The sequence below is a fragment of the Chamaea fasciata genome, unplaced genomic scaffold (genome assembly GCF_029207755.1).
Source record: "Chamaea fasciata isolate MVZ Bird 193981 ecotype frontalis unplaced genomic scaffold, bChaFas1.0.hap1 SCAF_6, whole genome shotgun sequence".
NCBI classification, from domain to species: Eukaryota; Metazoa; Chordata; class Aves; order Passeriformes; family Sylviidae; genus Chamaea; species Chamaea fasciata.
The window spans coordinates 42,869,300-42,882,776 of NW_027094091.1; the positions used below are offsets into that span (position 1 = coordinate 42,869,300).

The window sequence follows — 13,477 nt, forward strand, 5'->3', positions numbered from 1 at the left end:
AGATTCAAGACTTTACAGACCCATTGTCACAGTAGATTGAATTATTGCCCCACCTGTCTTGTCTTGTTTGGTTTGGGGTGGTATGTTTTGGTTTGGATTTTTTCTGTTTTGGTTTGTTGGGGTTTTTTTCTGTTTTGTTTTGGGTTTTGGTTGTTGTTTGGTTTTGGGGTTTTTTTGAGCAAAAACCCAGCAACAAATGTAGAAGTTTGAACCCTGCCCCATCTAACTCTCAGGAGTCACAGTTAATGAGACAGCTACTGGAACTGAGTTGTGTTCACAGATGCATGCAGAGATATTTTGGAGTCATGAGGTCCATTAATAAGAGAGGCTACAAGAAGCTTCTTGATACTGTTTCTTCAGAGCCAAGGGAATCGGGTGGGTTACTCCTCTATGGAGATTGACAAAGAGGCCTCAAGACCTGGATGCATATCCATCCTGAGGAAAAGTCGGATTCCTGAACTAAGTAAGTGAAGAAAGGAAAAATCTCCTTAGCAGAAGGTAAATTGAATCCTCACTTTCAGCAGGTAGGGATGCAAAATATACAGAATGGGTTGTGGATAGTGGAAAGAATTGGATTAAGTAGCCAGAAATGTTGGTGGGCATCAAGTAGCCACTCCATATTTAACACTATGAAAGAGCTTCTATTATAGGGTCAGTTATGGCCCTCAGTCTAAAATCCTTAAAACAGTATTGACCTCAAAATTGCTAGATGTGGGCTGGGAACAGGGCTAATATTTTTTTTTTAAACTGATTTTGCAATGAATTGGAAAAAGGATCCCTCAGTTATAACAACCTAGCAGAGACATTCATGATAGTCAAGAAAACATTGCATCTGCCCTCCACAATCTCCACTGATAAAATACCCAAACAAAGGTACCCAGTCACGCACTTCTTGTGTTTCTCCTACATAGAAGAGCTAGGGCACAGACATGATTGTGGATTAGAGAAGTTATCTTGTTGACCATCACTGCAAATATTTTTGAAACATTTCAATTGATGTAAAGTAAACTTAAAGACTGGATATATTTTTTGCTATGAAATACTCTTTCCTTGCTGAGACACACTATGTAATGACACTGAATTCTAAAGGTATTTTTTTCTGAATTTTCCAAAGCTTTAAGCTTTTCATCCGCTGGAGGAAATCCAGGCTCATGTGTTACTGATATGGGAAAGTGATGACAAAACAAAATCTTTTGCTATTCAAACAGAATGAACAAATTTCAAGACTACACTGAAATTTCAAGTCATCTGCTTTTCTAGGCACACAGAAACTTCTCAGGATGCAATACAAGGCACTTCTAATCTGTTTGGTCCTTATTCAAAGACATAAGTAGTTAAAGAGAAAGCACAGCAAATAAGATGACAAAAAGATGATGAAACCCCATATGCTTCAGATAACAGGCCACAAACTAAAAGAAAGACAATTTGCAGCTATGTTTTAAAATCAATACTTTCCTAAGACAGTTTTTTTTCATTACAAAAATGGAAAATATTAAATCCTGACATAAATAATATTTAAAATCCATGTAGAGTATTTTACATCTTACACTCTTTCAGTCCATTGGACAACAAACTGAACTGCCAACTTTTTTAGTAAAGTGTAGCCCTTTCTTTTTTTTTTAAAGTATATGATCAGAATGATTGTATTTTGCAGGGCTACTAGGCATTCAAAAATAAAATCCAATTTCAGTTGGTCTTTTTTTATACGAACAGGGTAGATGCCTCTTTTAGTGCTTATGTACAACTTCATAAAAATGTGATTCTCTAATGCTCACAGTTATAAAATTATTTTAAATGTCTTTAAACAACAATAAGATAATTCAACATCATATTTTATTTTGTGTAGAGTTTGTACACAAACAGAATATATTTGCTTCGTATGGAACTAAGTGTGACATCTTGAATACATTGTAACATTGTGAATACATTTAGATGAACCTGGGATCTAAGTCCACACTGTTGATGCTCAAACTTCTGTAAGCTGCTGCTTAGCTCTGGAAATGACTAAATTCTGTGCCCCAATGGTTTTGGGCTCCCTATGTTTCTAGAAGTATGAATCTTGTGCATTTGTTAGAATTCCTCCATTTCCACAGGCTCAGCAGTTCAGTACCTTTCTAATGATGTTTTCAAGCCTATTCTACACCCAGGAATGCAGCATTCCTCCACTTCAGACATCTGGAGGTGCTCAAGCTGCTCAGTAATGGCATTCTTGAAACTCCAGTTATTGATGGTACTTTCTTTTAAAGGCAACTTTCAGGGAGAAATCTTTCTTCATAAAGCAGAGAACTGATAAGCAGGAAAATAAGGACTAAATTCTTTCATTTTCCTGATTCAGACCTAATAATCCTCAACAAAATCTCTGCCCACCAGGCTACAGACTTTGGTTTGTAGAAGTACAGGTTTCTGTTTTCTTCCTCTGAAGCCTGGTCCACAATATAGGGGGGAAACCCTCAGAATCAATCATCCAGATGGGAAGTAAAAGAGTGATTACAGCTCTGCAATGTGTTACTTTCCTCATTCCCCTAAGAAAGTGAGATGTCCCTCCAATCTTTTTGTCTTCCAACAGGTGACATCTAACATGAAACATGTTACCAAGCACTAGAAAGGGAAACAGTGCTTTGAAGCCAAACAGGCAGCTTTACTCAGTTTTTCAGGATAAATTGTTTGGCATATCTTCATGCTCATCCTAAAAGGCTGGGTGCCCACAAGCGAGGCTCTGCAGCGCCTGATTTCAGGAAAACAAAGTTCTCTGGATCTCAGACACGATTTGTCAAACTGGCATCCTGCATCATTTGTAAAAACTGGCTGATCAAATTAACAGCTTTTCATTGAAACAAAACATGCATCTTACTTTGTGTTTAAGGCCATAATTCACTTCCAGCTCCATGAGCAGCACGCTCTTTCGCACATTTAAAGTCTTCTGGAGTTCATCAAAAGTGGAATGAATGTCATCTACGATGCTAGCCTTTTGGTTGGTTAACTGGTGTATGATTTCAGATATAAAATGAAGTGCTGAGTCAATCTCTGGAAGCCTGAGGGAGGAATTAAATTACAAAGGTTGCTGTTTCAAAAGTCATTAAACATTGGCCCTTGCCCTGATATCTTTTGATTAAACCCTCTCATCAGCAGGCTGTCTTTAAATTTAGTCATTTCCCAGTAGTTCATTCCTTTTATAACCACACAGTGGGTCTGGTCTGATAAAATAAGGCTAAGCCACAGTCCTTCCCCCTGCAAATCCATTAGACTTTAGGCATTACCAACAATGAGGCCTTGGACCCTCTGAACTTTATGCTGGATATCTACTCAAGAAGATAAAACTAGATTTATCCCACTTTTTCTTTTTTTAAAAGCCATTTTCCACCATAGTGTTTGTACCAGTCTTTTTAACACCCAGCATTATTTATTTAGCTGTCATTACATTCATGATTTCTTCTTAGCATTTTATGCCCCTTCTTTGGATAACACCTGCACTGCTAATGGCCTCTGTTTTGTGAAAGACAGATAGGAATCTTCTGCTTTTTTTGCTAACCCCTCAGTATATCCCACTCAATGGATTTTTTGTCCTTATGTTAGCCTCACAATCCCTGTTTCCTAGGTAAATACCCATGGCACCAGCACATTAAAACATCTACCCCAGTCAGCACAGGAAGCCAGTGATAAAACTGAAAGTGGAAAATATTCAGTGGAGCCTCCAAACCTTTTGTTGACAGCATCCAATTGGACTTGGAGGGAAGCCTTGTGTTGCTCCACCACATCCTTGAGTGGTACTGTGGGATGCTCTGCGTGTTCTCCCTCTGTGCACTCCCGGCACATGGCTGTCTCACAGGACTGGCAGTAAAACTCCATCACCTGGAAAAGTGCACATCTCTACACTCAAACATGGCAGCAGTAACATAACTCAAAGCACATCTTACTGAGTCTTGAACTTGTTTATTAGCTAAGTTCTGAGACAAAGCTTCTGTTTTCTTATGAACCAATAATTTACTGCCCAAAAGATAGCTGTTCTTCTTACATATTTTTATATCAAAATGCTCCTTTAAAAGCATTTTATTCTATCATAAAGTGTCAGAACAGCAGCCTGTGAACAATGCTGGACTTCATTGCTGGTCCTAACTTTATACTTTGTAATAGAAAGTTTTGGTGTCTCTCTTATGTACTCCATGAACCAACTCAAAGAAAACAGGCATTCAACTACTCTCACTAACTCGATCCTTAGTCTACCCAAAGGGTCAGCTAAGGAAAGTGTAAACTTAGGCTGTTTTTCATAAAAGGGCCACTCCTGAAACACAAACTCAATGGAAATCACCAAACAGCAAGCTTATTTTCTAGAGGAAAGAACCCTAAATGAACCAACATGCTGCAGGGAAAAATCTCCATATCCCATTACTAATCCCTTAAAACCATTAAAACCTCGTATCTGAGATTGTAATAGGAGTACTGATCTACACTTGAAAGAGGAGGAGATTGTTTCAACCTGTTAAGTACCCAGCAAGATGCTCTTTAGAGATAAAAATAGATCTTCACATGTAATAGATACACCAAATTCTGAATATATTCACAAAGGGAAAGAAACAGAGAAGTGCTGTGCCCAACATCATATGTTAGTCAAAATAATGCATATATGTGCAAATTCGGCATGAGACTTTCTTTTACAGCTAGGAAGTCCTTGGGCACAAAGTGTTTTAGGCTTATTCAAAAGGATATAAGGAAGTTCCTAGTATATGCTTCAAAGCAAGACATTGGCAGCTCTTTTGCATTCAGAGCATCAGAATCTTGAATAATTCAGCTGATGCTTCTGGCACTCAGACATGTTGCACAAAGATGGTTGTGCTGGAGTTGTTGGTTGATGAGATGGTTGTGTAGCATCAGCTGTTTTCAGGTGAGCAGAGGGATTTGTAATAGCACCGTGCAAAATTGCTGGCTGCTCTGAGGCATTTTGAGAATTAAGGAGGGGGAAGCAAGAACCATAATTTGCACGTGGCTGTTAGCATTAACAGGGATTTTCCTCTGATAAGCTCCTTTCCATCTTATTCCCATTCTCCCCTCTTATCTCAATTCACAAGACATGGGATTCACATGCAGTGAGGGTTTAGTCATTTGTCAGACACTTGTGTAAGCTGAGAAAATTTAAAACTTGATCCAAATAACCAGTGAAACATCAAATAGATCAGCAATGGGGAAAAAAAGTAGACTTTCTAAACAATGTCAACCCTCATGAACACTACTCCAGTCACTATGAATTTAGCAGTTTCATTGCTTAGATCCTCCGAGGCCTGATAGTTACTTTGGTAGGCAATGTGATGTGATGCATTCTTACAGTGCATAGACAAAATCAATTAAACAGAGTTTAGGATTTAAGTTCTTTTCAAAGGCTTCAAAAGTCTGCAATCAGAAGCAGCCAAAAGAAATAATATTTTGTTAGAAAACTCTGAACTCTTCTTACATGCCCAAAACAAAATTCTTTTGCATGAGTGTCCAAAATTCATCTTTCTGTCTCCTAATAATTTAATGCTTAAGTTCAAGATACTTCAACAAGCCCTTTGTTTATTCTGTATTTTTATATCTGGATACAGTGATCAGAATAATTTAGTATTTCTGTTTTCTACTGACCACCCCATAATAAACATCATTATATCTGCAGCCACATATATAAGAAAGGAAGCATCTCATTGGCAGAAAGGTTGTTCAGTCTAAACAACTTCCTTCCTCTTTATTCAAACATCAGGGAAACACAGAATCTCAAATGATAATAGCAAACAGATCATAAAGAACTAATGCGTATCTCTATATAGAAATAGTTGTCTTTGCCTCAAATTCAAAATGTTTTGAGAGAAGCAGCTTTCATTTCCCACTATAATTTTTGTATTGTGCATAGATGAAGGAGAAGGAAAACGTAATAATAATACAATTCAGGCTTCAACTGTCTAGATAGGTGTCCTGGGTTGTAGTATAGGATGTGCACAAAGTATTCTATCACCATCTTCATGAACTGTTGAATCCAGGTGGGGCAGTGTTTTCCCAGACCCCCTCCCTCTGGGCCATTATCTTCTGCTAATGGCCCATCAAATGCCTTGCCCATGACTCACAGGTAACCCCCTCCAGGAGCTATCTCTGTTTAATGGGCCATCAAGGACCCCCTGCATGACTCATCATCCCATTGTGAGATGCTCCGCCCAGGGAGAGGAACCAAGCATTCTCACCTGGATATAATCTGGGGTTTGAGACAGTACAGGGGCCCTTACCCACTGGATTCCCAGAGGACCAGAGCTACCAGACCTTTCTACAGGATCACTGCTTCAGGAAGACCACCTCATCTGGACTGCTTCCATCACCCTGCTCAGGTTGTATTCTGACTCTGTCAGTGGTCTTTTGTATTATTGCGTCTATTTTCTTTTTCTTTCTTTCCTTTCTTCCTATTAAATTGTATCTCTGACTTGGAGCCTCTCATTTGTTTTGCTTTCAAACCACTACAATAGGCTGATTTCCTAAGATTTTTTTTTCCTAGCATCTCTTAATCAGGAAGGACTACTTTCTAACAACAGACAGACAAGTATTACTGGCTTTTCATCTCTTCCCTCCATGCCCAACAATGGGCATCACATTTCATCACATTTTGTGACATTCCTAGAAAATTTTCCATTATGACAGGTTTGCCTTAAAAAATGTCTCAGAAAATGACATTTACTTCTCCAAATTCAAGAGAGCTCTTGGGCATGATGTACTGTAGCATCCAGCACTGGCTTCAGCTGTATTTCCACCAAATTCAACGAGAACATTCCTATCAGCTGTAATGAACTGTGAATTAATACCCACTGATTCTGAAATCCCATCCACTAATTCCCACTTTAAACCAGACCAGTATATTTCAACACAATGATGTAACTAGAGACCCATGAACATCTTCACTACTATAATTCAACTGAATTTACAGAAACTTTTAAAATTGCATAATCAAGGATGCAAGTACTTCTGAACTAGATTTCACAAAACCAAGACACTAATTCCAGCCCTTCAGAGTTCAGGTCTTGAGGAAAAAGCTCTCACAATCATAATCCCCCCTTCTCTAAAACCACATTTGAAAAATCACATTGCTCATCCTCTGCTTTCTATTTTTTTGAATTAGAAGAGCAGTCTACAGAAGGATGAGTCAGCTCTTTGCCACCTGCCTCCCTCAAGTCACACACACGTTTAATTGCTCTGTCCCAGGGCTAGTGTGCACCTTAGCTTTGTATGTTTTTGCTTTCATAAGAATGTAAGTGTGAATTACCTCAGGGCACCTCTGAGACACCTGATAAAATTTAGAATGTGGGGTTTTCTCCCTCCCTTGTTACAGCTCTTGCCTAACCCACAGATTACACTTTAACGTGATACATGAATAAGTGACATGGTGGGAAGCACAGAGGTGAGGAGAAAAAACAAAGGTTTAAAAGGTAAGATATGAAGTCACTTCACCACAATATCAAGGATAGGTAACTTTTTATTTTTCTAAGACAAGCGTACAGGCAGTAAGCAACACCTCCGCAAGTTCAGGAAGTGTTTCTGTAAGCAAGATCTTATGCCTGTCAAGTTGCCAAGATATGCTATGATCTTTTGAGAAAATGCTACTTAGAGATAAGGCATTCTCTCTTGTTAAGTGTTTAATACTGTGTATCCTCTCTTGTTACACTCTAGAGGGAGAAAATACATTGCCCCACCTTCTACATTGTAAAAGCATGCTCCTCCACTCTGAACTGGTTTTCAGTTCAAATTCAAACAAAACCCAGGTATAGACATTTCAGAGGCTACACCACCCATTACATACAATGGAGTTAGAATTTCACAGCCTTCCCTGGCCTAGCTTTTGTACCTGCCCCTAAATGATTGTAGATCAATGTTTCCAATCCAGAATACTTTTTATACACAAGAGCTGCAGGTGTTTTGCAGCTGAGAATAAAGCCAATCTTATTTTAATGTTTAGGTAGAAGATAAGAATCTTCTAAGAGGTTAAAAAATTCCGTATGTGCCCTATTACCCTGATTTAACAAGAACATACACTTGTGCTCCATGTTGGGTCAAAATGAGAAAGCATTTTCTTATAGTTCAAACACAGGTAACCACCTTTCATATTAAGATACTACAAACTAAGTTTCATTCTTCATTAGAACACACAGAACAAAGATGCCACAACAGAGGACGTGAGGATGTGCACAGAAGGAATAAAGTAAACATGCACACATATGGAAAATATGAGTGATGGGAATAAGGGAGCAACTGGGAAGGGAAAGTATCTAATCTACATGGCCTGAGGAAGGGTAAGTTACAAGAAGATAGGCAGGCAAATAGGAAAGTATCTCTGCATCAGTTTCTACCTCATTTTAATCAGGGAGGTTTAAGTCCAGGATGGCTGAAATGATTGAAAGAACTTGTTTAAACAGAAACTTATTTCCAAGCTAATATGAAGAAAAAATGGTAATATTTACAAGAAATGTATTTGATGTAAATAGTAAAAATACAATGGGTCTGACCCTACCCCAAACAATATGTAAAAATTAATGGAGGGTGGATTTAGTGCAGAATGACTGCTGGTTCTGTAAAGGCATTGTCCTCCCACCGCCAGCTCAATCCTTTTTCACTTCCTGAAGCCCCCAGTAAAGTTACTAGCAGCTAGGCACTTAGAATCATAGAATACCCTGAGCTGGAAGGGACCTACAAAGATCATCAAAGTCCAACTCCTGGCCCTGCCAAGGACCAACACCATGTGCCTAAAAGCATTGTCCAAGTGCTTCTTAAACTCTGGCAGGCTTTGGTGCTGTGACCACTTCCCTGGGAAGCACATTCCAGGGAAGACATTCTGGATTAGGGTTTTTTAGATATTTTCTGTCTAACCTACTTGCCACACAGTGCTCTTGTGTCCTGAACCTATGAAGCCAGCATAATCCCATTTCCTCAGTGAAGCCTAAGGTGCCCAGCACCTTGCCTTGTGCACCCATGCAGCCAGACCCACCTGGCCAGCCTCAAGCAGATCTCCCCAAGTCTTACCTCAGCTCCTCCCATCACAAGGACTAATGTGTACACTTAGCTTTTCATTTCTTAGCTTCACAAAGCTTTAAATCGGAGTCATCCTCAGGCTATCCCCAACCCTCCCAGATACTTACTGAAGCGAGAGGATGTTCCCATCACACACTACTCAGCATCCTAAATGACAAGCTATGTTTCAAGGCAAGCCAAGTAGGTTTAGAGGACTTACAAATGCACCTTTCCCTATAAGGGAGTTCTCAGAGAGGTGTAAGGTGACATATTTTTGATTGTAGATAAGCCAGGTTTTTTAAAACATGCCCAAAGAATAATCAGCTGATAATTTAAAATACAAAACAAGTAACTCCTTAATTCTGACCTTTTTCTGCATTTCAGAATCAAATGGTTCCTATCAGAATGGCTGTGTCAGAAAACTATGATTCATTTTAAAGAGAGCAAATAAAATGCAAACAAAAACTAGAAATGCATTAATCAGTAACCACTACATACACACAGGTATAGTACACATTAAAAGAAGTTACACTAGTTATTCATTAATCAGTGTCCAACATCAGTTCTACAAGTCTACCTAATTCCAACAGAAAAGGAACTGAGCTATTCCTCTATTATGGCAATCATTACCTATCAGCTAGATTACTCCCATACAACCAGTATACCTACACTGAGTATCAAATAAAACAGTCCCCAGAAAGTTGTCTTAAACTACTGACATATGTTTCTTGGCTTGCATGGAAGCACAACATTCAGTACACAACACAGCATGGCTGAGTTTGGCAGTCTCTACTTACATGTTTGCATAAGTTTAGCTATGAGTCAGGAGCTCGTATGCCTATCATGAAGTTGCACAGGTTAACACTGAAAATTGTGAAGCAAGCAGAGTTAGAGCTGTTCTTGCAGTAATCTGTGAATATTAACTCAGCTGGGGGTACTTTACTACATAAACTGATATGATTTGAGGATGTGTGTGGAGGTGGGGACATGCTAGGTAAAAAGAGTAGGTGGAGGGAAAAAACAAAGCATCCTCCAGTAACTGGTACGAGAGATCTACAAAACACTGCAGATAAACAGAAGCTCTCTGTTTCTAGCCTGTGCTGATCCAAAGCATCCTAAGATAGGACTCACTTTTATTTGGCTCTATGTTAATGTGTTCACATACCTTTTGAAACTGCCCCAGTGAGCAGGTCAATTAAACTCAAAAGGTCCTTGTCACATATTTCCAGACAAACACACAGGTACCCACAGCAACAACTGATGCTACAAGCACGAGGGCTAAGGAAACCCAACCCAAAGAAGTAAAGGCACAAGGTTCAGTACTTGCAGGACAATAATTCTGACCAAATGTGCCAAAATACAGCATCTTCCCAGATGATTGTAAGATAAAATAATATCCTGACTACTTCACTACTCCACTAAGAGCATTTGAGTTAGTTTGAAGAATCACTTGTCTTTTGCTGATATAAAATCAAAGAAATAATGTGGTTCCACTTCCCTGCTTTCTCTTTGGAAAAAGACATCCATGAAACACAGACAAGTCAGCACATATCAATACCTATACATAGCACAGGAGGCTGTCTCACTTACATTTCCATCATGATTGGGGCAGGAGAGTGGTTTGCCTGCAGCAACAGCAGTGACAGTCTCCAGGATGGAGGACTCCTCAATGCTGTTGTCCGGCGTTCGCTGCAGGACATCCATCAGGTTGGTAATAAAGAAGTTGTTCTGGAGTGCAGAAACCCCCTTCTCTGGCAGAATGGAGGTCTGGCGGCACACAGGGCAAGAAAGGGTTAAGCTATGGGCTGGAATGTAATTCTGTAAACACCTATGGGGAAGGATGGTGGAAGGAGAAAGAGAGGAAAAGTGTCATCAAAGAAGGAAGAAAACCCCTTTCATAAGTTTGTTTGAATCAGCTAGTTTGAAACAGTGCTACTTTTACTCATAAGAGGAAAAGTACATCAAACAGGCTTCTGAAGCAGAAGTGGTTATAGGGAATATTTTTTTTACATCTTTTTTTACCCTGCCACATGAAAAAAAAGGTTCAAAAAGCAGACATCATTATAAGAGTTATGTGCCTTTTTTTGAGACATTCGTGCAGTTGATCATGCTTTCAGACTGCTGCAGACCTACTGCATTCTGCTCACAGGAGAGTAAAAATTTTAAACTATCAGATAAAGTCTGACAGACATGAAGTTACATCAAGTATTTGAGTCTGTGCCTTTAACTGACTAACCGGTGCTTGACCCTTGTCTTTCCAACAGAATCTCCTTTAATAACTAGTATTTGTGGGTTTAGTGTTTCAGAGGTAAAACACGGTCCCAATGAAACCAAAGGGAATTTTTTCATTTATTTCAGTTTGGAAAGTTATTTGGCAGCTAGCCAAAATCAACAGACCTTTTTTTATGACATAGGGAACTACCTGCTAGGTTATCACAGTTTATGTTAAGGGGAGTTTTGGAGGAAAGTTTTGTTTGTGTTTGATTGGGAGGGCGGCGTTGGCATTTTTCAGAAAAAATAAATTTCACAGAGTATACACCTGAGACAAAAGTTCACCAATCAACAATATGCACCATATGCAGCAGGCTGGTCTAGGTGATACTTAATGACATGTTTGGCCTTGGAAATGAAGTTAACACCTGGCTGGGCATGCAACATATATTTGCATGCAATATGACATATTCAGTATGGTCCTTCTGTAAGCAGAAGCATCTTTGCAGAATGCAGTTCTTAAGGGGAGCAGTGCTACACCAAATTCCTCATGAGATGCCAGCTGAGAGAAAGTGCGACCTCACACAGCTCCACAACACTTATCCTTTTCCAAGGGCTTTGGTTGCACCACTCTTCATCTTCCCCTGGCAGCCCTCCTCCTGACCCCCAAGTAAGAGCTCCATGAAAGGAGAGCTTAGGCTTTGCACATCAGCACTACACTGGAAGAGTTCTTCCAGTCTCTCCCCATAACAAGATCAGCCTAAGAGGATTACAGTGAAAACCAGAAGCTAACCTTAGATTTCACACATGAACAGAAGTCAGGAAGCTTAACACACGATGGTGAAAATCTTGTCTCACTGACTTCAGTAAGAGTTTCAGTGCTACCTTTTTATTGCTGGGATTTCCTATTCATCTACAAAACACCAGCTCATCTGACACAGGCAGAGATCAACAATTTTTCTTTCACCCTGTGCAAAGTTAGAGATTCAAACCACAATTCTTGCTAAGAGGTAGAAATCTCCTAAAATAAATAAGGGTTCACACCACATGTCATTTATAAAAATTCTCATGTCATTCAATATACAATCCAGAGTTCCATCCCATCATCAGATTAAGAACTCTAACCACTAATTCTTCAGCTAACTTTTCTGCAGGTGCTGTACTTTCTCCACAATTTGATGGATTATGCAACATTAAAGTATCACTATGCGTATTCAGTTCTTTCAGCCAAATACAGTAAAAGGCAGATTGCTGGTTTATCACATCTCTTTCCAGAGAGTTTTCCCACTTCAGTCAACCAAACTACAGAATAATGAAGACATTTAATATCAGGTTATTAATAACGTATATATCATGTCTAACCTTTGGATTTTAAAGGATGGGATAATTACTTATTGGCTTAGTAAATCAACAAAGAATTTTTTTTATTGTTTCTAATTATATGATAATCAGAATAAATTTGAGACCATTAATTTGAGGTCCAAATTCTGGCTATCATCACCTTTCACACTGTAGTAACCGTATTCATTAGTTTAATTGGATTTACTTTTTGTTTACTCTTGCATAAAGGGAATGTATTCCAAATATGCCGCTGCTGTCTCTTCTTCCTGCCTGCCACAAATCTGCTTTTCTACATCCCTGCCTCTCCAGCCCTCCCAGACTTTATCATGCCTTAACACGACATTTACAAGTAAAGGGAAAAGTCCCTGTCCACTAAAGGATGCCTTGTCCTGTGCTTGCAGCACGGCACAAATCCTGAGTTACCAGCATGAGGAAAGGACTTACCTCTCACAGAAAGTGTGCAGGCAGGGAAGTACTTTGGGGTTCTTGTAACGGTCCAGGCATATGCTGCAAATCAGAAACTGCTTGTCAATCTGACGGACCACAGGACTTGGGATGTTGGAGCCTTCACTGGCCATCCTAGACCACTGACATATGGGTCCTGTTCCCTTCTACCCTGCACACTGCTGGAGCGGGGTGGGGAAAAGAAGAAAAGAAGAAAAATGGCTTATAAACTCCATGAAATACCAAAATCATTGACTAATCCACTCATGTTTTATCCTTATGCAGGAATTCATATTTCCATATAAAACCAAAACAAGAAAGAATTAAACTTCTAAAATGGTTTATCACTGATGAGAGCCAGGGAAACAGTTAGCAACATCTACAACACCTCTGTCTGAGCATTCTGGGAAGTCATGCTGCCTCTGGACTGAAAGAGTTACGGGGCTGTCTGGTTTTAAAGAAAACCCAGGATAAA

The 13,477-nt window shown here is 39.4% G+C and overlaps 1 protein-coding gene across 17 annotated transcripts in view; it reads right to left on the reverse strand.

The window, feature by feature from the left end:
• Positions 1–13,477, reverse strand: part of TRIM2 (tripartite motif containing 2) — a 120,036-nt gene that overhangs the window by 25,134 nt on the left and 81,425 nt on the right. For 12 of the 17 annotated variants that reach the window (XM_066186126.1, XM_066186110.1, XM_066186115.1 and 9 more), the window contains 4 exons: positions 13,003–13,184; positions 10,597–10,834; positions 3,698–3,849; positions 2,852–3,032 (listed from right to left, as the gene is read on the reverse strand). In XM_066186126.1, coding sequence (XP_066042223.1) covers positions 2,852–3,032; positions 3,698–3,849; positions 10,597–10,834; positions 13,003–13,136 — 705 coding nt within the window. In that variant the 5' untranslated portion in view covers positions 13,137–13,184. Of the gene's footprint in view, positions 1–2,851; positions 3,033–3,697; positions 3,850–10,596; positions 10,835–13,002; positions 13,185–13,477 lie in introns of those variants that run through there. The other 5 variants (XM_066186124.1, XM_066186114.1, XM_066186112.1 and 2 more) reach the window with 2 other exon arrangements.